The sequence below is a fragment of the Hibiscus syriacus genome, unplaced genomic scaffold (assembly GCF_006381635.1).
Source record: "Hibiscus syriacus cultivar Baekdansim isolate YM2019G1 unplaced genomic scaffold, ASM638163v2 tig00112528_pilon, whole genome shotgun sequence".
Lineage (NCBI taxonomy): Eukaryota > Viridiplantae > Streptophyta > Magnoliopsida > Malvales > Malvaceae > Hibiscus > Hibiscus syriacus.
In genome coordinates this window covers 740,334-768,274 of record NW_024063356.1, presented here as the reverse complement: position 1 = coordinate 768,274, position 27,941 = coordinate 740,334, and the positions used below count along the sequence as shown (strand labels likewise).

Sequence of the window (27,941 nt, the reverse complement as noted above, 5' to 3'; positions counted from 1 at the left end):
TAATATTCATATTTATTGAAAATGCCCCCATGAACTCAAATTGATTCATGTAATCTCACTATTGTCAGATTGATATTTATAGTTTATTTATTTCAGAATCAGTTACAACAAAAGAAGCAAGTATAGGTGAGTATTCAATCTAGTCGAGCGGAAAAAATTTAAATTAAACGAGTTTAAGTATCGTTTTATCATTCCAATTATATTATAAACATCTTCAAAACGAGTTTATAAAATTTGAGTTGAATCGAATATGTTCGTTTGAGTTTCTGTTTATATTAAAATGTAATTATTTATAATGTGTTTTTTACAAATTATTTATAATAGAATAATAGTAATTGATTTTAATTTAAATTGTTATCTCTAACCATGTATGATATACACATTTTCTCATACTTTTCTCATATTATAATGTTGTTTTTTAAAATAATAAATTCTGAGGATAAATTGGCAATAATCTCTAGATCAAGTGATTAAAAACTCTAAGTTGACACATTTTCTCTTCCGTAGATTGTAGGTTCAGTACCTATTAAGAGTAAAATTCCTCTTCTTTGTTCCCTACTAGAAATTGTTCAATTTTTTTCAGGGTAAATTATTGACGAAAGTATTAAAGGAGTCAAAGAATTTGATGAGAATATTTTTTTGCAAATAATTATAGTTGGGGATCAAAATGAATAAAATTTAAAATTAAAGGATTAAATTATAAAAAGGAATTAAAGTTACATATATGATTTAAGATCATGTGATTCAAAATTGATCATGATTAGACTTAAAATAAAAGAGAAATAAAGTTAAAAAATAAAAATAAATTACAAAATAATCAAAATACTTAGTTAAAGACCAAAATAATATAATTTGATTATTTAAAAGGTACAAATTCAAACTCGAAATTATGTATATATGTAGTGTAATAGAATTTTGGGGAAATGCTCACGTGCGGCAGTCTTAATATACAACTAAAAAAATGTGCTACAAGTTTTGTTATTATTTAAATAATAATTACCGATATAGGTAAACACGGTAGAGAAAACCCGTAAAAAATAATGTTTTAGGTAACGCTTTACCGAAAACATTATTTTTTTACCGGGTTTTTCTACCGCGGTTACCTATATCGGTAATTAATAATAATAACAAAACCAGTAGAAATAATAATGTTTTTGATCATTTTTTACCGATTTTATTATTTAAACATTTTTTATCTATATTAAGGTTGTCACACCGTAAACTTTTATAATTTTGTCCATCCTAAAAACAGGCAGAAGCTAAATTGACGTTGAGTAGTCCATGTATTGGAATCGGGATTTCATTGTCTGTGTTTTAAGACTCCCCAATCTATAACCCTACCAAAATTGTATTAAGATTGAAGAAGTGCAGTACACGTTTGTTGATTCTCATTCATTTTAGCCATTGTTTGATATTGTTTCAGTCCAGCTAAACCTGTCAAATTGCCTTAACTGTTTGCTACTCGTCTAAATCCATCAATGAAGCTCCACAAAAACCACGGCCAAGCATGGCAAAAACCCATCAACTTCTTCTTCTTCTTCTTCTGGTTACTGTCTCATCAGAAGAAGAAGAAAAAAGGTGCATTCTCCTTCGAGCAAAGGCTCCACTGTTCGTAAACACTTGAGCCTTCTCTCCTCTGTCAAGCCAGGTTAGCTTAAGCTTAATCACCCATACGTATGTATGTATGTATGATTTTGTTGTTTTCAACAGTGAACGTGATGCTAAGGACTCCATGGTTTATAGCTACACGAAGAGCTTCAATGCCTTTGCTGCAAAGCTATCCAAAGACGAAGCTCAAATGTTAAAGGGTGCATGAAATTTTCATTCAACTGTAGTTTTTCCCGGACTTTTATCAGATTTGCTTAACTTGGTTTTGGAATGTTTAGAACTGGATGAAGTGGTTTCTGTGTTTCCGAATCGATATCACAAGCTGCACGCGACAAAATCATGGGACTTCATTGGATTTCCTCAAACAGCTAAAAGATACTTGAAGCTTGAGAGAGACATAATTGTGGGTCTGCTTGATACAGGTTGATGGAGCACTCTGTTATTTCATTAAGTTGATTCACCATTAATGTCTTCTTGTTTACTAATATGATGTTTTTTCCATTTCCAGGGATCACTCCACAGTCAGACAGCTTCAAGGATGATGGATTTGGTCCTCCACCCCATAAATGGAAAGGAACATGCCACCATTTTCGAAATTTCTCGGGATGCAACAGGTACAATTCATCATTCATGATTGTTTTAAACATATAATAGGACTCGTCAAATGCATAAAGGTTTTTCTCCTTGGCTGCATATTAATTGCAGGACTGAATTAAATAAAATACTTTGGGAATTAATTTCTTGAGTAGCAAGTCATGTCTGTTAAAATGTGAGAATTCAATGCTCCCGGTCATCTTCAATAGTTAATAAACCGTGTTCATTGATTTTTTTTCTATATTTTAATGTCGATCATTCTTGCTCTTGGACCGCCTTCACCGAGTTCAATAGCAAGGTTGTGGAGCTAAGTACTTCAAGCTAGACGGCAATCCCGACCCGGCGGACATTCTATCACCGGTAGATGTGGATGGCCTAGGTACCCACACATCATCCACGTTAGCTGGCAACCTACTTCCAAACGCCAGCCTTTATGGGCTAGCCAATGGCACAGCTCGGGTGCGGTTCCATCGGCTAGGATAGCCACATACAAAGTGTGCTGGGTCAGCTTGGGATGTGCCGATATGCATATCCTCACCGCAATGGATGATGCTATAAGCGACGGTGTTGATGTTATATCGATATCTATTGGCGGGGAGACCAAGGACTTTGTCACGGATTCGATATCGGTCAGTGCATTCCACGCCTTGAAGAAGGGAATTGTCACGGTAGCTTCAGGTGGTAATGATGGTCCAGCTTGGGCTCCGTGTCCAACTATTCCCATGGATTCTTACCGTGGCGCCACCGGAACCGACCGACAGTTTAGGAGTGCAGTCAAGTTGGGAAATGGGAAGAGTTTCTCGGTAAGTTCGATACGCAGAAGATTGTTTTCGTTGAATGCTCGAAATCTAACTGCATTGATACACAGGGAATTGGAATCAACACGTCTGGATCAAAGGAAACATTTTACCCCATTGTCAGTGGGGCTGATGTTGCCATCAATGCAGAAAGCAAGGATTTAGCAAGGTACTACTTTGTTCTGTTCATAATGACCCAACCGCACGGTGATCGATATCAACCATACACCGTGGCGGGTCTCAATTTTAAATGTAATTTGGCAGTTTAAAATGTAATTCCAGGTTCTGTTATGACAACACATTGGATCCTGCAAAGGTAAAAGGAAGGCTTGTTTACTGCTTGCTAGTCGAGTTGGGTTCCGATTCTGTTGTTAAAGGTGTTGTAACCGGTTTTTGCCCGGACACGAAATTTTATTTGGCGGAAAAATTATGTGAATAAATGTTTTTATTGAAATGTTTTGGGAGTCGTCATCGGTCTTTTGGATCAGGTAGGTCGAATACTTAAAAATCATTTTTTAAAAGAGTTTTTAATAAAACATCAGTTAAAAGATAAATGTATGCGTTTAACCAAAAATTCATTATTTTTAATAATAAAAAGAGATTCGTGGTCGGTTACATTTGGGGAAGGATTAGCACCCCCACAACGCCCAAAATTAGTACCTTTTGATTATAAATTGTCTCTATTATTGAAAATTTAAGAGAGAATATATATATATATATATATATATATATACTTAATTCATAATTCTATTATTTCAAATTTATTAGTATAATTTAAAAAAAAATATTTATAATTTTATAAATAAGATATTTATTTACTTAAAATACTAGAAAATGACTTTAGGTGCTTTAAGACAGCCCATTTCTTAATATTAAAAAATAAATAAATAAAACATTTCTCTAAAAATAATTAAAATAAATTAATATATAATTTATAAAAATAGGATATTTATTTATTTAAGTATATCAAAAAAGAACTTTTAGGGCTTTAAGACAGTCAATTTTTTAATATTAAAAAAAAATAAATATCATCCTTAAATATATATTCATGTGACTAAAATGAAGTGAATAAAAATAAAGAACAATAATTAAAGGACTAAATTTAAAGTATCGAAATATAAAGGACATAAATAAAAATATGATAAAATAGTAACAAAATTATAATTAAACAGTGAAAAATATAATAAAACAAAAACAACATATTAAAAATTAAAATAGGCAAAAACGTAAATCACAAAATTGTGAACAAACCACACAACATATTAAAATAAAATATAACAAATGACCAAAACATAAATAAATAAAAATAGTATATCAATATTAAAATAAAATAAAATGTAAATATGACGAAAATAGAAATATAAGGCTAAAATGTAATGGCCTATATGTAATTTACCCTAAAATGCTAATATATGATCTAAACTATAATACCCAGCCAACGTTTCATTGCAAAACATGAGAAAAAATTGTTTTCTTTCACTCTCCATCTTCCAAACGTACGACCGAGAGCTTCAAAATTTCTCACCAACATTGCTGTTCAACGACGCTCATCAATCCTCCGACCACCACCCATGGTGGTCGGCTTACTAAAAAATGAACCCCAAAACTCTAAACTAACTCTCATTCTCCTCTAGAAACTCAAAACCGACACCCCTAAACGCCAAAGACTCTCGACCAAACACAACCCGACGACGACTACAACCCCTCTTCCGCGAGAACTAGCTAACTAGGTAAGACTCTACTTTCTCCTCTTTACTGTTTTGTTCGAATGCCCAAAGAAAGAAAAAATAACATAAAACATGAAATCAAAATGATACACAAAAACAATCCAAGAAACTCACTGTTTTTGTTTATATATTTGAAAGGCTCTCCTCGTTTTACAATGAGTTTTATGGGTTATATATATTAACCCATTTACATGCTTAAAACAAAAAAAAAGATGATTGTTGTTTGTTTTACTTGGTGGTGAGCTATAACTAGGAAGCTGCTGGATAGGGGACCAGCTGTTGTTATTGGAAGCTGCTGGAACAGGGAGTGCTGGCGGGTGCTAATTAGAGCAGGGAACCAGCTGTTGTTGAAGTTTCTGGCAGCTGCTGGAGCTGAAATGTGGATGGGCTTCTGTTGAGGTAAAAATGGTGATTACAGTTGCCCCTCTGTGCTCGTTACTGTGGAACAGGAATTGAGCAAAGACATAAAGTACCATTTTTAGCTTGAATTGTTTAAACTTGAGCTAAAAGTTCTGTTCTTCTTATTACGAACTCCTCTTGGAAATGTTGATCCTCAAAAGAGGTGTCGTTGATTCAACTTCATATGTGATGAATTAAGGCAAGGTTGAACAAGTCTTCTCATTATGAACTTCCTCTTCCTTATCAGATGAGTTCTTCTCATTATGAACTCTTTCTGGAAATATTGATGTTGATTTATCTCTTTTGTGATAGAATCACGCAAAAGGTTGAACAAGTTCTTCTCATTATGAACTTCTTCTTCCTCTTCAGATGAGTTCTTCTCATTATGAACACTTTGGAAATGTTGATGATGGTCTATCTCCTTCTGTGATAGTGTCGAGCAAAAGGTTGAACAAGTTCTTCTCATTATGAATTTCTTCTTCCTCTTCAGATGAGTTCTTCTCATTATGAACTTCCTCTGGAAATGTTGATCCATCGAGTGATAGGCTCGAGCAAAAGGTTGAACAAATTATTCTCATTGTGAACTTCTTTTTCCTCTTCAGATGAGTTCTTCTCATTATGAACACTTCTAGAAATGTTGGTGCTGATCTATCTCCTTTTGGGATAGAATCGAGCAAAAGGTTGAACAAGTTATTCTCATTATGAACTTCTACTTCCTCTTCAGATGAGTTCTTCTCATTATGAACTTCCTCTAGAAATGTTGATCCATCGAGTGATAGACTCGAGCAAAAGGTTGAACAAATTCTTCTCATTATGAACTTCTTCTTCCTCTTCAGATGAGTTCTTCTTATTATGAACTCCTCTGAAAATGTTGATCCATCGAGTGATGGAAATTTCTATTTCTAGTGAAACTGTCTCAAGCGAGACGAATCTTGTTTTAAGAAAAATAATCTCAAGTTAGATAAATTGTTGTTTCGAGTGAAACTGTCTCCAACGAGAAACAGTTTGTTTTAAGAAAAACAATCTCAAGTGAGATAAATTGCTATTTCGAGTGAAATTTTCTCCAGCGAGAAACATTTTGTTTTAAGAAAAACAATCTCAAGTGAGATAAAATTTATTTGAAAACATCCTGCACTGAAGGTCTCATGGATGGCCCGAAGGCTTTAACATCTTGCGCTGAAGGTCTTACAAATGACCCGAAGGCTTTAAAAAAACATCCTACACTGAAGGTCTTATGGATGACCCGAAGGACTTTAACATCTTGCACTGAAGGTCTTACAGATGACCCGAAGGTTTTGAAAGCATCATGCACTGAAGGTCTTACAGATGACCTGAAGGTTTTGAAAACATCATGCACTGAAGGTCTTACAAATGACCTGAAGGTTTTTTGAAAACATCATGCACTTAAGGTCTTACAGATGACCCGAAGGTTTTGAAAACATCATGCACTAAAGGTCTTACAGATGACCCAAAGGTTTTGAAAACATCATGTACTAAAGGTCTTACAGATGACCCGAAGGTTTTGAAAACATCATGCACTGAAGGTCTTATAGGTGACCCGAAGGTTTTGAAAACGTCAAAAAGTTCCCGAAGGCTTTTTGAAAACATCCTGCACTGTAGGTATTATGGACACTCGAAGGTTTTGAAAACATCAAAAAACTCCTGAAGGCTTTTCGAAAACATCCTGCACTGTAGCTCTTACAGATGACCCGAAGGTTTTGAAAACATCATGCACTGTAGGTCTTACAGAAGTGGGAAATAGTTTACTAAGTAGAAACTTTGAAAATCGTTTTATTACTATTCAACAATTTCATTTTCAGAAAAGATTAAATGAGAAACTTTGGAAATCGTTTTTGTAACACCCATAACCCGTATAATTATACCTATACAGATTATGGATTTATCCGAATTTTTAAAACCATTTTCTTTACTAAAACGATTTAAAATTTATTTTCTCAAAATAGTAATTGATATTATAAAAATATCATATCATATAATTTACATTTTGTTATAGCAAATTTAATTCAAAAGATTTTTTATGAATAGTGATGACATACCGTGAACAGTGATGAACAGAACCTGTGAACAGTGAATCGATGCGCTGCAGTAACGTGAACAGTGCATCAAAACATCGAATTAATATTATGCATCGATAAGCTACAGTAACTACTACAATGCATCGATAAGCTATAGTAACTGTTACAGTAACTGCTACAATGCATCGATACGCTACAGTAAGCGCTATAGTAATTTCATCATTATAAAAACTCATAAAATTACCATTTTGTTTCAAATTTTGTTCAACAAAGCAAATAAAACATTAATAATTACATGCCACTAATTAAGTTACATTACATCTTAGGATGTCTTACTGATATAGAAATATACTTCTTGATGCTTGATTTCGCTTTGCTCCTTATTCCACTACTGGCTTTTTACCTACGGTGAAAATCATCACATGCTAAGTATATACTTAGTGAGGCAATTATAACAATAAATAGTGCAATACAATTCATGTATAATTTCATTATAAAACAAATACCTTAAAATCATATTATCAGCATATCCAATATTTACCATGATCAAAATAATATAACTGAGTATAAAATTCCTTACCAATATACTTGCCATTATTTCCTTAAGCTCGTAAGCTTAATTTCATGCTTACCACTTATTAATCAATAATCTATAAAACCATAGACAATAGCCCAATATACAACCCTGAGGACCCTGGGTATTCGAGTAAAATTTGCACCGTAGTGCTACACATAAGGTCGTGCCCACCATATACACCCAAATGTATTACACATAAGGTCAGGCCCACCATATACACCGAAGTGTATTACACATAAGGTCGTCCCACCATATACACCGAAGTGTATTACACATAAGGTCGTGCCCACCATATACACCGAAGTGTATTATAAACCTGCAGCTGCTATACTCTATGGCATGCCAACTATACCATGTCCCTCAATGACTTACTTGGGCATATAGTCTATTTTATTTGATCCATCCATGGCAAAGTATATTATTATATTTTAACATTGGGCAGTTCATACCGAAATAACATTCATGGTAAAATATCACATTTTCCAAAAATCAAAGCATTATAATTTCATACTATGACATATCAAGGTCATGTCAATTTATAAAAAAATGATATAGTATCATGTTGATATAAACAAGGTCGACTTATCGCAAGTCTTCCTGATGATGTATAAAACATCCATGTATAATTTCATGCATGTATTGCACTCACCTTGACACTTTATATCTTTGAAAATATGTGCCTCACTATTGTCCACAATAAACCCTTTTCTATTTGACTTGTTTTGATCACAATTCAATCACGATCTGAATAATCACACATTCATACGATACATATGTTAGTATTATACTAACATAAACATATCCCATAACAACTCCATGATATACTTGAACTCAATTTACACCAAATATTTAAACACTTATTAATTCTTTTTAATCTTGTCACCAATTTTTCCAACTTATATAAAATGGTCCTTCACCATTTTATCACTTATATTCTTAATACTAAAAATTCCAGCATAGTACATAAATTATATAACACTTACACAACAATCCCTTAATTTTCCAGAATTTACGAATTAATCTCCAACTTTTCAAAAATTATGAAATAGTCACCAAATTTTCTAAAGCTTGTTGAATACTTCCGTCATCATTTCCAACCCATATATAATTTTTCATAATTTTTCTAACTCAAACAATCCATGACCAAAACTTAAAGAACAAGTTTTAGAAAGATTAAACATGTTCTAATCATCATACATGCTTGAATATGAATCAACTACCTCTCAAACATCCATATTCATCATCATATTCATGATCCCTTTTATAAACACAAACCCTTAAATTTGGGATCTTTGAACACCAACAAGATTACCATGCAATATTGGTACCAAAAGATAGAGTTTTTCACGTATAACAATTTTCTATTTACAACTTACTCAAAATCCTAAGTAAATTACTTGAAATTTGAGTTGAAGTTTTCTCTTACCTTGAGAGAAAACCCACGGCTGATTTTGGAGAAGAAGATGAACAATTGAAATGATATGTTGGGTGCATTTCATAGTATTTTACATTATATTCCACTTGAATGAATATAATATTCATTTAATTGAGATATGACCAAATCACCCTTAATGAATCTTCCTAATTACCATAAAACCATGACAACTCATCCTTATCATATTTCAAAGTCAAAGTTGAATTATTTTGACTCTAATTTCCAAAATTTCCCATGAAATTTCAAAACTTGCATTTTAGTCACTAAATTCCACTGTTTCAATTAAATCTGAAAAATTGCACATTTTCAGACCAAATTTCTCTGATCCAAAATATTAAAATAATATTTCCAACCATTTTATAACATCCTTCAAATTTTTGCAAAATTCCAATTCAATATGAAATTACCGATTCTTACCGGTTTTAACATTTCTAATTTTTTCTTTACTAAATTCCAAATCCAAAATATGATTTCCATAAAACCCACTCTCAAGAGTAAACTATCTATTTATAGAATAAAATTCTTTTTAGGAACTTCATCACTTAATTCCCTAAATTTTCCAAGTTTATACTTTGACCATCAAACTTTCAAAAGTTACATTTTGGTCACTGACCAAAATTTGGGGTATTACAATTCTCCCTCCTTAAATAAAATTCGTCCTCGAATTTTTAATACTCTTATGATAAAAACATATGAGGATATTGCTTCCTCATGTCCTCTCTCTTTCCCAAGTAGCTTCCTCGACTTTATGATTCGCCAAAGCACTTTAACAAGGGGAATTGTCTTGCTACGCAGTTCTTTGATTTCTCGAGCTAAGATCGAACTGGCTCTTCTTTATAAGTCAAATCTGGTCGAATTTCAATTTTCTCTGGTGCAATGACATGTGAAGGATCTGATCGAACTTCCTAAGCATCGACACATGAAACACATTATGAACTTTATCCAATTCTGGAGGTAATACTAACTGATACGCCACCGGTCCAACTCTCTTTAATATTTCATAAGGTCAATGAATCTTGGACTTAATTTTCCTTTGCGCCCAAAACGAAATATCTTTTTCCAAGGTGATACTTTAAGAAAAACTTTATCGCCTTCATGGAATTCAATCTCTTTTCGCTTCAAATCGGCATAAGACTTCTGACGATCAGCTGCAATCTTGAGATTATCTTGAATTATTCTCACTTTATTCTCAACCTCCTTTAATAAATCAGGGCCAACCAGATTTCGATCTTTTAACTCAAACCAATTTAATGGTGTCCGACTTTCTCCCGTATAAAGCTTCGTAAGGAGCCATCTTAATGCTTGTTTGATAGCTGTTGTTGTAGGCAAATTCTGCTAGGGCAAATACTTTTCCCAAGATCCTTCAAAATCAATCACACAAGACCTCAACATGTCCTCCAATGTCTGGATAGTTCGTCAGACTGATAATCCATCTATGAGTGAAATGTCGTACTAAAATTCAATCGAGTACCCAATGCTTTATGCAAATAATTCCAAAATCTTGAAGTGAACCTTGGATCCCTGTCAGATATGATTGATATTGGCACTCCATGTAACCAAACTATCTCTTGATATACAACTCTGCATATTTATCCAAGGCGTAGTCCATTTGCACCGAATGAAATGTGACAATTTAGTTAACCGATCAACTATCACCCAAATGGAATCCTTCTTATTTGATGTCAATGGTAGCCCTGTGAAAAAATCCATAGTAACTCTATCCCACTTCATTTAGAATAGAAATTGGTTGTAACAATCCCGAAGGCACTTAATGTTCAGCTTTCACTCGCTGACACGTCAGACATGTAGCAACAAACTAAGAAATAGCTCTTTTCATACCGGCCACCAAAATCGACTTTTTACATCATGATACATTTTGCTCCCACCTGGATGTATAGTCAGTAGACTATAATGTGCCTCAGAAAGAATATATTTCTTCAACTGATCATCATGTGGAATATAGATTCTTCCTTGGTAATACAAACATCCATCTGACTTGACTTCAAAGTATTTAGTCTCACCTTTTTCCATTAGTGAAATCTTTTCCAAGTATCCTCCATCTTTCCTTTGTAGCTCTATTATCCTATTTAAAAGCATTGGCTTTATTTTTAATTCAGCCAATAGTGCGCCATTTTCCTTCAATAATAACCGCACATCCATAGCTCGCAAAGCTGCAAAAGTTTTCCGACTAAATGCATCTGCTACAACATTTGCTTTGTCTGGATGATAATCAATGATCAAATCATAATCCTTTAAAAGTTCTATCCATCTTCTCTATCTCAAATTGAGCTCTTTTTGAGTCAACAGATATTTCAAACTCTTATGATCCGTGTAGATGTGGCATCTCTCACCATACAAATAATGACGCCAAATCTTTAGAGCAAAAACTATTGCTGCTAACTCAAGATCATGAGTAAGATAATTCCTCTCGTGCGTCTTTAATTGTCGAGAAGCATAGGCTACCACCTTACCATCTTGCATAAGTACATAGCCCAAACCATTATGAGATGCATCACTATACACCACATACTCTTTGCCCGATTCTAGTTGTACCAACACTGGTGCTTCTGTTAAAATCTTCTTTAGAGTTTTAAAACTCTCTTGACATTTCTCAATCCAAGCAAATGAAACATCCTTTCTCAAAAGCTTGGTCAAAGGAGAAGCAATCATCGAAAAGTTTTTCACAAACCTTCGATAATAACCAGCAAGTCCCAAAAAACTTCAGACCTCTGTAATATTCTTTGGAGGTTTCCACTCCATTATTGCTTGAACTTTATTTGGATCAACTCTTAAGCCTTCTGCCGAGACAACATGACCAAGAAAAACAATTTCTGATAGCCAAAACTCATACTTTGATAGCTTGGAAAATAACTTTCTATCCTTAAGTATTTCGAGCACAGTACGAAGATGAACATCATGTTCTACCTTTGTCTTTGAGTATACCAGAATATCATCAATAAAGACCACCACAAATTGATCTAAATAAGGTTGAAATACTCGATTTATCAAATCTATAAATGCTGCTGGAGCATTTGTCAACCCAAACGGCATTACTACGAACTCGTAGTGTCCATCGTGTTCTGAAAGCTGTCTTTGGAACATCTTCCTCTTTAATCTTTAATTGATGATATCCTGATCGAAGACCAATCTTAGAGAAAATCGTGCTCCCTTAAGCTGATCAAACAAGTCATCAATCCTCGGAAGAGGATACTTGTTCTTTATGGTCACCTTGTTCATCTATCGATAATCTAACTCTCATTCTCCTCTAGAAACTCAAAACCGACACCCCTAAACGCCAAAGACTCTCAGCCAAACATAACCCGACGACGACTACAACCCCTCTTTCGACGAGAACTAGCTAACTAGGTAAGACTCTACTTTCTACTCTTTACTATTTTGTTCGAATGCCCAAAGAAAGAAAGAAAAATAACATAAAACCGTGAAATAAAATGATACACAAAAATAATCCAAGAAACTCACTGTTTTTGTATATATATTTGAAAGGTTCTCTCCTTTTACAATGAGTTTTATGGTTATATATATTAACCCATTTACATGCTTAAAATAAAAAAAGATGATTGTTGTTTGTTTTACTTGGTGGTGAGCTGTAACTAGGAAGATGCTGGATAAGGGACCAGTTGTTGTTATTGGAAGCTGCTGGAATAGGGAGTGTTGACGGTGTTAATTAGAGCAGGAACCAGCTGTTGTTGAAGTTGCTGGCAGCTGCTGGAGCTGAAACATGGAGGGGATTCTGCTGATATAAAAATGGTGAATACAAAAGAATCGGATGAGTCGGCATTGTACTTGAAAGCAAGCAATACAGCTCTAATTTTTGGCACCAGCCACCATGGTGAACATGACTGATGGAGAAACTATAGATAAATATATACATTCCACTAGATCACCTTCAACCGTGATATAAAAGTTAAATGAAGTTAAAGTTTCAGCTCCATTTGTTGCTTCATTTTCATCTAGGGGTCCAAATGCAGCCTCACAACATGTTTCAAAGTATAAAAATCTTTGAATTCTGCCTTTAATTGTTTCTTAAACTTAGTCTTTTCCACACCATGATATATACATATATGTACTATACATATACAGCCTGATATTGCAGCCCCTGGTGTGGACATCTTGGCAGCCTACACACTTATAAACTCACTCACCGGGTTAAAAGGGGACAACCAACATTCAAAGTTCATCTCATGTCCGGTACTTCCATGGCGCCCCGCATGTTGCCGGTATAGCGCGTATGTGAAATCGTTTCACCCTACATGGACGGCTGTAATCAAATCCGCAATTACGACCACAGGTAAAGGATATATCATAGACCACTTAATGATTTCAATGTGTATCATATCATATTATATCTTACACGTCTTTGTAATAAACTACAAAAGTAAAATGGATGGGACGGAGGGTGAACAAGGATGCCAAATTCGCCTATGGTGCTGGGCAATTGAATCCCACCGGAACCATAAACCCCGGCCTTATCCACGACATGGACGAGATGACTTACATACAGTTCCTATTCCATGAAGGCTACACTGGACCATCTATAGCTCATTTAGTAGGCAAAAAGTCTGTAAACTGTTCGTCATTGCTTCCAGAAATCTGATACAATGCCCTTAACTACCCATCGATGCAACTTAATGTGATCAACGACAAACAGAAAACGGTAGGTGTTTTCATGAGAAGGGTAACCAATGTAGGTCATCATCCGTGTATAATGCCACCATTAAAGCCCCCGAAGGATTGCAAATCACGGTTAACCCGAAAAGCCTCGTCTTCACTCGTAGCTTGCAGAAGCATTGTTTTAAGGCGGTGAAGATGGCAAAACCGACGGCGAGCACGGCATTTGTTGGAAATAAACAAGTAACGAGTAATTTCCCTATAACCAGATTAGTGAGAATGCAAAACAAAAGCGGAAAAATAATACCTGAAATTGATAACGAGTTCAACTAATTTTTCTTACATCTCCGGACTGCTGCAGATCTTTTACTAGAGAGAAAATTTACATATGTTTACAAAACACTCACTACTCACAAGAAAACTCTCTAGTATTGGGAGAAAGAAATGATTTGGGATGATTTTGAAGCTAAATGAGCTAGGGTATTTATAGTTGAAGCTTAAGGACTAATCTTGTAAATACCCTAAAATACAAATGACTAAAAATGCACTTTCCCTATTTTTTAAGCAATGGCTGCCACTTTATTAATTTAGCAGCCCATGTGTTTCATGTGTTGCCATCCAACTTTGCCTTCCAATAATCCCACTTGAAGACTGATTTTAATATGTCTTCACACCTCGTCAATGCAACAACTTTTCTTTCTTGTTATTCTAGCATGCCAACTGAAGCTGAACACAACTTCAGTTTGTCCGTGGTCACCGTCTTTGTCAATATGTCTGTCGGATTTTGAGCTCCACTAATCTTTTCAAGTTTCAAAATCCCATCTTCCAGAAGAGACCGGATAAAATGATATCGCAATTGTATGTGCTTCGTTCTGGAATGAAAAGACAGATTCTTCGCTAGATGGATAGCACTTTGACTGTCGTAATACAAGACATTGTTTTCTTGTTTCTTGCCTAACTCTTCCAAGAAACTTTGGAGCCAAACCATCTCCTTGCTGGCTTCTGTAACAGCGACATATTCTGTTTCAGTTGTGGAGAGAGCAACTATCTTCTGTAGTTGAGAAACCCAACGCACTGAGGTTCCTCCTAGAGTATAGACATACCATGTAGTGCTCCTTCTAATATCAACATTTCCGGCTAAGTCAGCATCTACATAGCCTGTCAGTATCGTATCTCCACCTTTGAAACAAAGTGATTTGTTTGTAGTACCCCGTAGATATCTGAGGATCCATTTGGCTGCTTCCCAGTGTACCTTGCCTGGATTATTCATGTACCTGCTAACAGCTCCCACTGCATGAGCAATATATGGTCTGGTACAAACCATGGCATATATCAGACTTACAATTACTGAGGCATACGACACCTTCACCATGTGTGAACGTTCTTCCTCCGTCTTTGGTGTCTGTTCTTTGGAGAGTCTAAAATGAACACCTAAAGGTGTACTTACTGATTTAGCATCTTGCATGTTGATCCTGGAGAGTACTTTGTTGATGTACTTAGCCTGTGATAACATCAAAGTCCCCAAATTTGTGTCTCTCTTAATCCTCATCCCAAGAATTTTTTTGCAGCGCCCAGATCCTTCATAGCAAACTGCTTCGACAATTTTTGCTTCAAGTTTATAATCTCTTGCATGTCTGAGCCTGCAACAAGCATGTCATCAATATACAACAATAAAATAATGAAGTTGTTGTCGAACCTCTTGATGTAGCAACAATGATCTGCTTGGCATCTGGTAAAACCACTGCTACTCATGAAACTATCAAACTTCTTGTACCGTTTAGGAGCTTGTTTTAAACCATACAAGCTTTCTTCAACCTGCATACCAGGTTTTTCTTATATGCTTCTATGAAGCCTTTTGGCTTCCTCATATAGATTTCTTCCTCTAAATCACTATGAAGGAAAGTGTCTTCACATCTAACTGCTCAAGATGTAAATTCTCTGCAGCTACAATTTTCAACACCAGTCTGATTGTAGACAGTTTACGACTGAGAGAAAATTTCATTGTAGTCAATACCTTCTTTTTGTTGAAAACCTTTGACAGTCAATCTTGCTTTGTAGCGTTTGCTCCCATCGTGCTCTTCTTTGATCCTGTAAATCCACTTGTTGTGGAGCGCTTTCTTGTCTGGTGGTAATTCAACTAATTCCCACGTCTGATTTGACATAAGTGAGTCCATCTCATATTTCATGGAATACTCCCACTTGACTGAATCCTCCACCTTCATTGCTTCATCATAGCACTTGGTTCACCATTGTCAGTTAGCAACAAGTAGTGCAAAGAAGGCGAATGACGCTGGGTTGGTTTAGGAATTCTGGATGAGCGTCTCAGTTCTGATGTGTCTAGTTCTTCTTGAACTACTTCAGGATTGATCTGAACATCATTTCTAGAAATCTCCTCGAACTCAGCAAATTCCTTTATTTCAGCTTTGGTATTGGAGCTACTTGATTCTATGGTTGCTCTGTCTTTGTACATCACATTTTCATTGAAAATGACATCTCTGCTTCTGATGATCTTCCAATTTTCATAGTCCCAAAAATGGTAATCGAACTCATCACCACCATAACCAACAAATACACATTTGTTGGACTTGGCATCAAGTTTACTTATTTTAGCGGAATCTATGTGTACATAAGAAATACAACCAAACACTCTTAAGTGTGAAAGGTTTATTTCTTTTTTGCTCCAAACTTCCTCTGGTATTATGCCATCCAAAGGAACTGAGAGCCTACGGTTGATCAGTTAAGCTACAGTGTTGATAGCTTCAGCCCATAGAAATTTGGGTAATCCGGCATGTATCCTCATGCTTCTGGCATGTTCATTCAGAGTTTTGTTCATGTGCTCTGCTACGCCATTCTGCTGCGGTGTCATAAGAACTGTTGTCTCCATCTTGATCCCATTGTTTGCGCATAAATCTCTGAATCTACGATTTCTGTACTCTTCTCCATTGTTAGACCTCAACCGCTTGACTTTCAAACCAGTCTCGTTTTCCACCATGGCCTTCCATTTTCTAAAGGTATCAAAGACTTCTGATTTCTTCTTCAGAAAATAAACCCACACCTTCCTTGTTGAATCATCGATGAAGGTGACATAATATAATGAGCCTGCAAGGGATGAACCTTGAGATGGTCTTCATACATCAGTATGAACCAACTCTAACTTTTCTGCCGGGTGTCTTATCAATCTTTGCAAAACTGACTTTCTTTTGTTTGCCAAAGATGCAATCCTCACATAGTCCGACATCTACATTCTTTAGATCCGACAGCTTCCTTTTGACAAAAGTGTATGCATCCCTTTCTCGCTCATATGGCCAAGCCTTTGGTGCCATAGGTTTGATTTTCCATCAGCATCTGTTGCAGCAATGATATTCTCTAAATTTGAGGTTACGTAGAGAGTACCAGTCTTTTTACAATGAGCAATGACGAGTGCTCTTTTGGTGATCTTCATTCACAGCCTGAAAAAGTTGTGATGTATCCTTCTCTATCAAGTTGTCCTATAAATCAAATTTCTTTTGAGGCCAGAATATGTCTTACTTCTTTCAGCATCCAGGTGGTCTGGTTTGGCAACTTTAATCGGATGTCTCCTTTTCCGACAATCTTCAAGGTTTCATCATCAGCTAGATGAACCTTCCCAAAATTACCACTGTCATAGTTCTCCATGATTTCTCGGCATGGGTGGAGTGGAAAGATGCCCTGAATCCAAGATCCATGATTCAATCGGACTGTTGACGCTTAGAATCATGGCATCACTTGTCTTCTATCATATTGGCAGATTCTTGTGCGCCGGTATCTTTCTTCAGTACTCGACAATCTCTTTTAAAGTGATCATTCTTGCCATAATAATAAGTAAAATCTTTCTTTCATGTTCTTAATTTGCCCCTTCTAGATTTCGATCTACCACGATTTGAATTTCTTTCTGAAGTTCTCCCTATGGACTTCGTATGCAAGGCTGAAGAGGTTGATGCTTCACCTGATTCTCTCCGTCAAATTTCTTCGCTCAGTACCAGATCTGAACATCGTCGAATTTCAATTTGTTGTTTCCGACGAGCTGCTGACTACTGTAACATAGCATTCCAACTGTCTGGTAGAGATGATAAGAGAATTAAAGCTCTAACTTCATCATCGAATTCAATTTCCACGTAACTAAAATGGGTTGTGATTGTTGAGTTCATTTAGGTGTTGAGCCACTGATGCCCCTTCTGTCATCTGCAAATTGAATAATCGCCTCATCAAGTGAACTTTGTTTGAGGTTGATGGCTTCTCATACATACTGGAGAGAGCCGCCATAAGACTCGTCGTGGTCTTTTCCTTTGCTATGTTGAAAGCAACATTGCAGGACAACGTCAGTCGGATAACTCCGAGGGCTTGTCTGTCGAGAAGAGCCCAGTCTTCATTTTTCATGCCCTCAGGTTGCTTTCCTGAGAGAGGTTGATATAGATTTTTCTGGTATAGAAAATCTTCAATCTGCATATTCCAAAAGCCAAAGTCCGCACCATCGAACTTTTCAATTTTCACATTCCCTTCGTCTGGAGCCATCGCTCCCACTCGAATCTGGCTTCGTTTAGATCGTTTCTGATAATTCTTGCGAACCATCGTGTATTAGAACACCTCCGTCGATAAATTCGTATCGCCGACAAAAGTTTACTATTCACGAAATTTACTATTCACATGAATAGTAACCTCGTAAAAAATTGACAAAATTCATAACCAAAAGTTCTGATACCAGTTGTTGGGAAATAAACAAGTAACGAGTAATTTCCCTATAACCAGATTAGTGAGAATGTGAAACAAAAGCGGAAAAATAATACCCGAAATTGATAACGGAGTTCAGCCAATTTTGCTTACGTCTCCGGACTGCTGCAGATCTTTTACTATAGAGAAAATTTACAGGTGTTTACAAAACACTCACTACTCACAAGAAAATTCTCTAGTATTGGGAGAAAGAAATGATTTGGGATGATTTTGAAGCTAAATGAGCTAGGGTATTTATAGTTGAAGCATAAGGACTAATCTTGTAAATATCCTAAAATACAAAGGACTAAAAATGCACTTTTCCTATTTTTTTAAGCAATCGGTTGCCACTTTATTAATTTAACAGCCCATGTGTTGCATGTATTGCCATCCAACTTTGATTTCCAACAGCATTGACGGTGCTATCAGCTTCCCTTGTATGGAAAAGCACTCACCATACTGTGAGAAGTCCTATTGTTATTTACAGTCTCCAAGATTAATAGAAGTAATAATCTATATTGTATATAAAATAGTACAGTTGATTGAAAATTTATTAAAATATTTTATTTTAAAGTTTAATTAGTATAATTATACATTTGATTTTTTTAATTAATATGGGGAATGTAGTATATATTCAAATATAACTCTCAACCTCTTAAAATGAAACGTTCCCACTCCTAGTATTATCAGTGTTCGAACCCCGAATAACAACAATTCATTTACTTTGGACATCATTTAGTTCATATACATATGTTTGATTTGAATACATATTTGTTATATTTTTATAAAATCTATATTATATAATATGAAATATTACGTTGGATTTAATACAATGATAATGAAAAAAAAGTTAAAAAGTATATTACATGTAATAATGATTTTAAAATAATAGTTGAAATTAGATAATGTAACAGGTAATTTTTAAAATGTATTATAAAAGAGGATAAACTACACAAGTGGCCACTAAACTATAGTAAAAAATTACTTGACCACCAATATTTCATTTTGAACAAACAATCACTCAACTATTTAAATAATTTAATGTTATTATTAAAATTTAAGGGAGATAGTGATGTGCCAATTAATTTTTTGATATAATTATACATTTGATCCCTATTACTTATATAAAATGAAATTCAATCTAAACTTTAATTAAATTTAATAAATTTAATCATATAATTAAATTATGACATTTGTCAGTCTCTAAATGAATGATTATATCTATTTATATTTTTTTATTTAATTCATTAAATTTAATTTCCTCCATGAGAGAGTGACCTAATCTAATACACGGCCGACCAACCACCGAAGAAAATATAGGCGCGAGGAGGGCTCGAACTAGGGGCACCTGATCTAAGACACGACCGAACAACCACTGTGCCAAGGGTGTGAACAGCCACTGAGGCAAACTGTAAGTTTTACGTCATAAGATATATATTTTCTGCACTTAATGTATTTAATTTCACATTATTAACTTAAGATAATAACAAAATACATCTTTTAAGTTAATAAAATAATATATATATATATATATATGAAGTTAAGATAATAACAAAATTTATAATTTTAAGTTAATAAAAAATAAAATAAAATAGTTTGTTCCGAGTTGTCTCCGTGGTAAAGGAATTATTATTATTCCTTGATACTCGGGTTCAAACAACATAGATGTCATGGGTGTGAGTGCTCGTTGTTAAGAGTTTATCTATGAACATATATTTTCTTTTACTTACCTCAGATTATTTGAATATAAAATAAAAAAAAATATATATATATATATATTTTAAAATTAATAGAAGAATGAAATATATTTTTAAAGTTAATATAAGAATAAAATATATTTTAAGTTAAAATAAAATTAAAACGTATTAAATAAGTTGAATAAAAATAAATATATATTTTTAAAGTTAGGACATAAATTTAAGTTAATCTATAAAGAAATATAAATTTGAATTAAGTTTTAAACATATACAAGATATGTTTGAATATTAAACCTCCTTTCGTTTGAAAATGGATGGTGACACCTTTGATTGAAAAATAAATAAATTTAATGAATTAAACAAATTATAAATAAATTTAATCATCCAATTATAGACTGACACATCATAATTTTATTCCATGATTGAATTTATTAAATTTAATTAAAGTTAGGATTAAATTTCATTTTGTGTAAGTGATATAGACCAAATGTGTAATTATATCGAAATGTTTAACTGATACATCATATCTTTGTTAAATTTTAGTGGTAAGTGACTTGATTAAATCATTTAAATAGTTAGGTAATTTGTTTGATCAAATTAAAATCAATGATCAAAATGATTTTTGGACATAGTTTAGTAGTCATATGTGTAGTTTACCCAAAAAAAACAATACTCCTATTTTACGTAAAATGAGTTATATGAGAAAAAAAAAGATGGTAATTGCTTGCCACGAGTTTTCGAATAACAGTTGAACAAACTGCCGGCCAACGGTATTTTCGCGGCAGATTTAAATGCGAATTTGGCGATGTTTAATTTGTTGATCAGCAAGCGCTTCGCCAATGCGAAAGAGGTAATTTCTTACCTAAATCACTTATTTCAAATTCCCCCTTTTCTCGGTTGCTCTCTTTCCTGGATCATTCATCTTCTTCAGTGATCAAAAAATATCCCAATCTATAAGCCTCTTTCCCTGCCTCTTTTCACTCGGAACCTTAGCCGAATCATTTCTTTCTTTTTTTCTTTTCTGAGATTTTTCTTTTCGTTTATGTTTTTTGTTCAAATGAATTCTAGGGTGTTTGCTCTTTTCAGTTTTATTTGATGTACGACACAATTGAATTCTCCATTGAAAGATTGAAACGGAGAAACACGGCTGAGTCTGTGTTTTTTGTTCTTCAGATTTTGCAATGTGTATGAAGAACAAATTTTCGTTATTTTTTCTGTTATTCACTTGATTTGATTCCATTGTAAAAGAAGAGTAATTTGGCAAGAAATGGATAATAACCCACACCAAAATCCATACCCTTATCACCATGTATACCCTCCACAAAATCAAGACCCATATGCGCATCAGCATCCGTATCCTTCGTATCCATATCCTTACAATTCCCAATACCCTTATGCACCTCATATGTATCTGCCCCCAGGTTACGCTCCTGGTTCAGCTCCCATAGACTATAGTCATTCTCATCCTCATCCCGAACCATTTCCTTATCAATATGCGCACCCGGTTCCTCTAAATCCTTCCCAACCTGCTCCCCAACATCCTGCAACTTTCCACTATGGTCCATCGCCTTACCCTTACCAGCATTCCTTATCTGGTCATTACCCGCCACCTGAAACTTGCCCGCAATCTTCTGCCTCTTATCAACAACCTGCGCAATATCCTCCTCCTATAAGTAATTCCGAGCTCCACTCAAGACGGAACAGCTTTTCTGGACATAACAGGCAGGGTAGTATAAGTTCCTTGGGAACAAATATGTGTAGTGCCCCACCTGTTGCTATGGCTTATCCACCTTTGGATCATCAATCAAGTAATATGCATTTGTCTGGTAATCATCCTTCTGCTCCTGCATCACCCTCGGCACCTTCAGAGCTTCCAGCGGCTGCTGCTACTTCAACACCTGAGCTGGATGGTTCACGTTATGCAAGTAAATCTAGAACCTGGGGAGGGCCTAGTTTAGGCCGAGCTGATTCGGCTAATCAACCTGCCTTTCAATGCAACAATTCACAGAATGGCGACAGTATGCAGATTGTACCTTTCCATACAGGTTCATTGAGAGTTTTGCTTCTACATGGAAATTTAGATATGTGGGTTTTTGAGGCAAAAAATCTTCCCAACATGGATATGTTCCATAAGACTTTAGGCGATATGTTTGGGAACTTTTCTTCAAATATTTCCAAAAGTTTTGCAGGAAAAAGGGACGGGAAGAATACAAGTGATCCTTATGTCACAATCGCCATTTCTGGTGCCGTTATAGGAAGGACATATGTGATCAACAATGATGAAAACCCTGTCTGGATGCAAAATTTCAATGTTCCTGTTGCACATCATGCTGCTGAAGTGCAATTTGTTGTTAAAGACAGTGATGTAGTGGGGTCAGAAATTATAGGAGTTGTATCGATTCCAATTGAGCAGATATACTCGATGCAAAAGATAGAGGGAAGCTATCAAATTCTGAATGATAACGGAAAGCCCTGTAAGCCTGGAGCCGTCTTAAGATTATCAATTCAGTACACACCAATGGAGAATTTGAGCATCTATCATCATGGTGTTGGAGCAGGTCCTAATTATGTGGGAGTTCCTGGCACATATTTTCCTCTTCGGAAGGGGGTAAAAGTGACTCTTTATCAAGATGCCCATGTGCCAGATGGGATTCTTCCAACCATAAAACTTGACCATGGGATGACCTATGTGCACGGAAAGTGCTGGCATGACATATTTGATGCTATCCGTCAAGCAAGGCGCTTGATTTACATTACGGGGTGGTCAGTTTGGCATAAAGTTAGGCTGGTACGCGATGATGGTCCTGTTTCAGATTGCTCTTTGGGGGATATTCTTAGGTCGAAGTCACAGGAAGGAGTTAGAGTGCTCCTTCAGCTATGGGATGATCCTACTTCGAGAAGCATCTTGGGATACAAAATGGTAACTTATTATTGCATTTTTCTTGTACGTTATAGCTTCAGGGTTTAAAGCTAATGACAATAGAAGTATATGGTGATCATTGTGCAGATCTGGTTAATAGAGAAAATGAAATGTGCATATGAATGATGACAATGAGAGTATGCGAACTTTTACTTTGAGTGTGCAAACTTGTTAATGAAGATAGGAATTAATCACACTTTTTAATCTTTAGAAAGCTTTGCTTATCATAGATTTTAATTAACCTCTCTAAATTGACAAATACAGGATGGAATAATGGCAACCCATGATGAGGAAACACGTAGTTTCTTCAAAAACTCTTCAGTGCATGTGTTACTTTGTCCTCGTGTGGCTGGAAAAAAACATAGTTGGGTCAAGCAAAAGGTTAATGATTCTATCCCATAAATGCATTTCTAACTCTTCAAATTTCTCCACATCAATTTGGATTCAATTTGGCGTCATTAGAAATTACTGCTAGATTGTTGTTTGTTGGGAAATCATTATCAGCATTACTAAGATCTTCAAGTCACATTTTGCACTATTCTTGTAACATGTGGTGGTTGCATTTGGCAATTTACTACCGACCACATGCTGACAGGATGTTTGGCAATAAGAGAAAAATCGTATTTTGCTTAGATGTTTCATACTTATCAAAAAACGATAGCTTTTGGACTGCATGTAGTATTTTCAACCTCTGGCATATTTTTATAAGTTGCACATTCAAACTTTGAAAGAGTAAGGATGAATGAGGGAAACATCATAGGTCTTTCATATCCTCTTTTCTGGATATATATCAAAATAATCCATAGACCAATTGCTGTTTACTTTTTTGTATCTATACCATGATGGTGATTAACCTTCCGAAAATAATCAGAGCCCTTCTGCTTCATGCTACTGTTATTTCATTTGAATAGGACTTAGTGAATTTTGTTGTCTAAGTTTGAAGGTAAATGCCCTTCTCTGTCGTACTTTTTCTGAATTTTTTTGTCCCTTTTTTAATGGATTCTCAGTTTCTCTTAGGCCTGTCAAATATAAAATACTTTATTAGTTTTGTGTCTTCTGAACGTCTTGTTATCAATTTTTTTTATTGGTAGCTGGTACATATTAGGAAGTCCAAGGGATTGGAACCTTAGACCTTAACTTTCCTAGGAAGGGTTAACAAACACTAAGTCATCCCTAAATTATCACCAGCCATTTTTGTTATATGTAAACTGTTCTTTGGCTAAAGCACTGTGTTTATCTGATGCGATCAATTATCAGGAAGTTGGAACAATTTATACACACCATCAGAAAACTGTTATTGTGGATGTTGATGCTGGGAGAAACTATAGAAAAATTATTGCTTTTGTTGGTGGCCTTGACTTATGTGATGGAAGATATGATGATCCACATCATCCTCTATTTAGGTCACTGCAAACATTACATAAGGGTGATTATCATAATCCAACTTATACGGTAACTACTTTCCATTCTTTTTCTTTCTTTTATGACATTAAGGTAGCTGCAAGTTTAATGGTAATTCATCACAGTAAATAAGATTTCCTGCACATTATTTAATTGCAAATTACTTGAGCAGAATTCTACAGAAGGTTGTCCAAGAGAAGCTTGGCATGATATGCACAGTAAAATTGATGGCCCAGCTGCATATGATGTTCTGGTCAACTTTGAGGAACGGTGGTTGAAGTCAGCCAAGCCTCATGGACTTAAAAAGTTGAAGAAACCCTTTGATGATGCTTTGCTGAGGATAGAAAGAATTCCAGACATTTTGGGAGTTACTGATTTTACAGATTCTGAGAGTGATCCTGAAGGTTGGCATGTTCAGGTAATTTTGCTATTTAATCTTGGCTTTAGTCACAAATGGTTAGGTGGGTGAAGTTCAGGTTAGTCATAAGTCTAATTTTGCTTGCTCAATGTGATTTTCAGAAGCTGCTTTCGTTTCTTTTGAGTTTTTTGATAAATGGATTGTTTTTATTTATTGTTTTGGGGTTTCATATACAGATTTTTCGTTCAATTGATTCAAATTCTGTTAAAGGCTTCCCAAAGGATCCAAAAAATGCAACAAGCAAGGTAAAGAGAAGGTTGCCATTGATTTGCTTCTTCTTTTCCTAGGGTAGAAGCTGAATGATGATTTGTTCTGTGACAGAATTTGGTGTGCGGTAAGAATGTCCTTATTGATATGAGCATACACACAGCATATGTGAAGGCCATTCGCTCTGCCCAGCATTTCATTTATATAGAGAATCAGTATTTCCTTGGATCTTCCTTCAATTGGAGCTCTTATAAAGATTTGGGTAAGGCACTTAGATTTTGATGACCATGATGTTTATGACTAACTTAACAAGGTTGATAATGGATCTTGCGTCGTGATTGCAACTTTAGTCTGCTTGAATGCATAAGTTATGCAGTTCAAGAAAGTTAATAAATGGACTTGGTTTGGGCTTGGCAAATTTTGGTTGAAACATTTTTCTTTGAACGTAGAAAGTGGTAAAAATCTTGGGCCTGGATGTATGTAGAAGAAATATAGTAAAATGATCAAGAACCTAACTTTCTTGTTAAATATATCAGTCAGATTATCATTGTAGCTAACTTTCTGGTTAAATATATCAATCAGATAATCAAAAATCATGTATGAAGTCCATGTGCTAAGACTTATGTCATTGTAGCACAGAAAAAGGCAGAGGATGACATACAGAATAAGTTTTCCTTTGAAAAACTAGAAATTAACAAGATCATTTGGTTAGCCCAGCTTCATCTAATATTTCTTGTATCGGATGTCTTATGGAAATTTTCATGAGAATCATATGGCATATTTATTCATAGGTTTTGGCTTGGAACTATAAACCTTACATTCTCTCTGCAGGTGCTGACAACTTAATTCCCATGGAAATTGCTCTTAAGATTGCCAGAAAAATTAAAGCAAATCAGAGGTTTGCTGCTTATATTGTCATGCCAATGTGGCCAGAGGGTGTTCCAACAGGATCTGCCACTCAAAGGATTTTATATTGGCAGGTAAAGTTTGACTAAAAACTTGGTGTTAAAATGTTTAAAATTTTGACCACAGCATTGTTATCTTTTTCGAGAATTCATCGAGATGTCTGCTCTGCAGTAAGAACTACATAAGCTCCTTTTTTTTTCTTTCTAAGTATTTAGTTGCACTATCCAAAAACAGCAGAATTCTGCTACAATTACACATACAAGAGTATCTGTAGTTCATCTATACTCTTATCAATTACACCCCTAAACCCTTCTAATCAAGTATGCTCCGAACAGTACACATATACAGATTCACACTTTCAGTTCTGTCAACACTTTTCCCTTTTAGTATAATCTTTACTATTTCTTTAATGGAATGCAAAATCTCATTCTCAGTCCTATGCTGCCCTCTGAGTCGTCTTCTGTTACATTCTTCGCACTCCATGCAAGCTTTAGGATGGTAGTTCTTAAAGCTTTATCCTTTAGTCTCGTGCATGCCCGGAGCAGCTTCTGTTTCGAATGGAGGACATCACGATTAATCCTGACCATCCTCAATATAGTTCTGCAAATACTCTTAGAGAACTGACTTTCAAAGAAGATGCGATTCCTTGTTTCCATCTCACTGCAGCAGAGATTGGATAGTCCAACAGAAAAGATTTTGCTTGACACCGAAGTTTTAGCTCGGTTCAATTCGAGAATTAAGATTTGTTTACATTGCTTTGGCATTAAATTTTCTGAGAATCATTTTTTTTTTGCGTTAACTGAATAATTATGATCTTTAAACTAGATACTGAAATGCCCTTGATCTTGAACTTGTTACTACTGTCGCAGCTCAAAACTAGGGAAATGATGTACGAGACTATTTACAGGGCTTTGGTGGAGGTTGGAGTTGATGGCATTTACTCGCCAGAGGACTATTTGAATTTTTTCTGTCTCGCCAATCGCGAGAACGATGGATATCAACCTCCAGGCAATGAAAGTCCTAGGTCCATAAACACTCCCGAGGTACTCTATACCATGTCATGGTAGTCAAAGACCCTCAAACTTTACCCAAAAGTTCCTACACTGCTAACATATATGTTCCTGGTTTTTTGCATTCCAGTCTCTAAGCCGGAAAAGTCGAAGATTTATGATCTACGTCCATTCAAAAGGTATGATCGTCGATGATGAGTACATAATAGTAGGGTCTGCTAACATCAATCAACGCTCCATGGAGGGTACCAGAGACACCGAGATCGCAATGGGAGCTTACCAACCTCAATATACTTGGGCAGCGAAACATTCTAGTCCACTCGGACAGGTAACTTCTTGGTTAAATCCGTATTAGTGACACAAATATAAGATGCCTCATGTTTCCACAAACTATCTTCACCTTCTTCTTCCCCAGAGTATGCTTATCTCTTTGTTGTTTATCATAGATCCATGGGTATAGGATGTCACTTTGGGCAGAACATACCGGGGTCGTCGAGGACTGCTTCACTCAACCAGAGAGCATCGACTGTGTAAGACGGATTGTTCAAATGGGTAAGCTGAACTGGAATCAATTTGCATCGGAGGAAGTGACGGAGATGAGAGGGCACTTGGTGAAGTACCCCGAGGAAGTGGATGCCAAGGGCAAGATCAGGCCCCTTCCAGGATGTGAAACTTTCCCCGATGTTGGGGGAAACATTTGCGGCTCATTTCTTGCCATACAAGAAAACCTTACAATTTAACCTAACATGCTACCACTACATACAATACGATTCAAATACAATTTTGACAGTGTAGATGAAATATATACATATATTATAGTTTTAAAATCCCATTTTATTGTATAGATTTTTTTTA

The 27,941-nt window shown here is 35.3% G+C and overlaps 1 protein-coding gene and 1 pseudogene across 2 annotated transcripts; both read left to right on the top strand.

Moving 5' to 3' along the window:
• The first annotated feature begins 961 nt into the window (after window positions 1–961).
• LOC120181500 lies at window positions 962–19,052 on the top strand (annotated as a pseudogene).
• On the top strand, window positions 17,589–27,941 carry LOC120181559 (phospholipase D beta 2-like). 2 transcript variants are annotated; one of them, XM_039186656.1, is made up of 13 exons: window positions 17,589–17,598; window positions 18,586–18,606; window positions 21,168–21,174; window positions 21,395–23,144; window positions 23,409–23,525; window positions 24,402–24,596; window positions 24,718–24,963; window positions 25,140–25,208; window positions 25,285–25,432; window positions 26,002–26,150; window positions 26,946–27,119; window positions 27,217–27,414; window positions 27,533–27,941. In XM_039186656.1, the coding sequence occupies exons 4-13, from the start codon at window positions 21,492–21,494 to the stop codon at window positions 27,824–27,826; spliced, it is 3,243 nt and encodes a 1,080-aa protein (XP_039042587.1). In that variant the 5' UTR covers window positions 17,589–17,598; window positions 18,586–18,606; window positions 21,168–21,174; window positions 21,395–21,491; the 3' UTR covers window positions 27,827–27,941. The 2 variants fall into 2 exon arrangements, with proteins under 2 accessions (XP_039042587.1, XP_039042586.1); XM_039186655.1 differs by lacking the exons at window positions 17,589–17,598; window positions 18,586–18,606; window positions 21,168–21,174 and having other exon boundaries at window positions 21,367–23,144.

What these genes read in the sequence shown, in the direction of transcription:
- LOC120181559 (XM_039186656.1), top strand. Translation starts at nt 21,492, where the DNA reads ATGGATAATAACCCACACCAAAATCCATACCCTTATCACCATGTATAC. An exon ending in GCATCTTGGGATACAAAATG is followed by an intron (nt 23,145 to 23,408) that starts GTAACTTATTAT and finishes TGACAAATACAG; the next exon opens with GATGGAATAATGGCAACCCA. An exon ending in GAGCTCTTATAAAGATTTGG is followed by an intron (nt 25,433 to 26,001) that starts GTAAGGCACTTA and finishes TTCTCTCTGCAG; the next exon opens with GTGCTGACAACTTAATTCCC.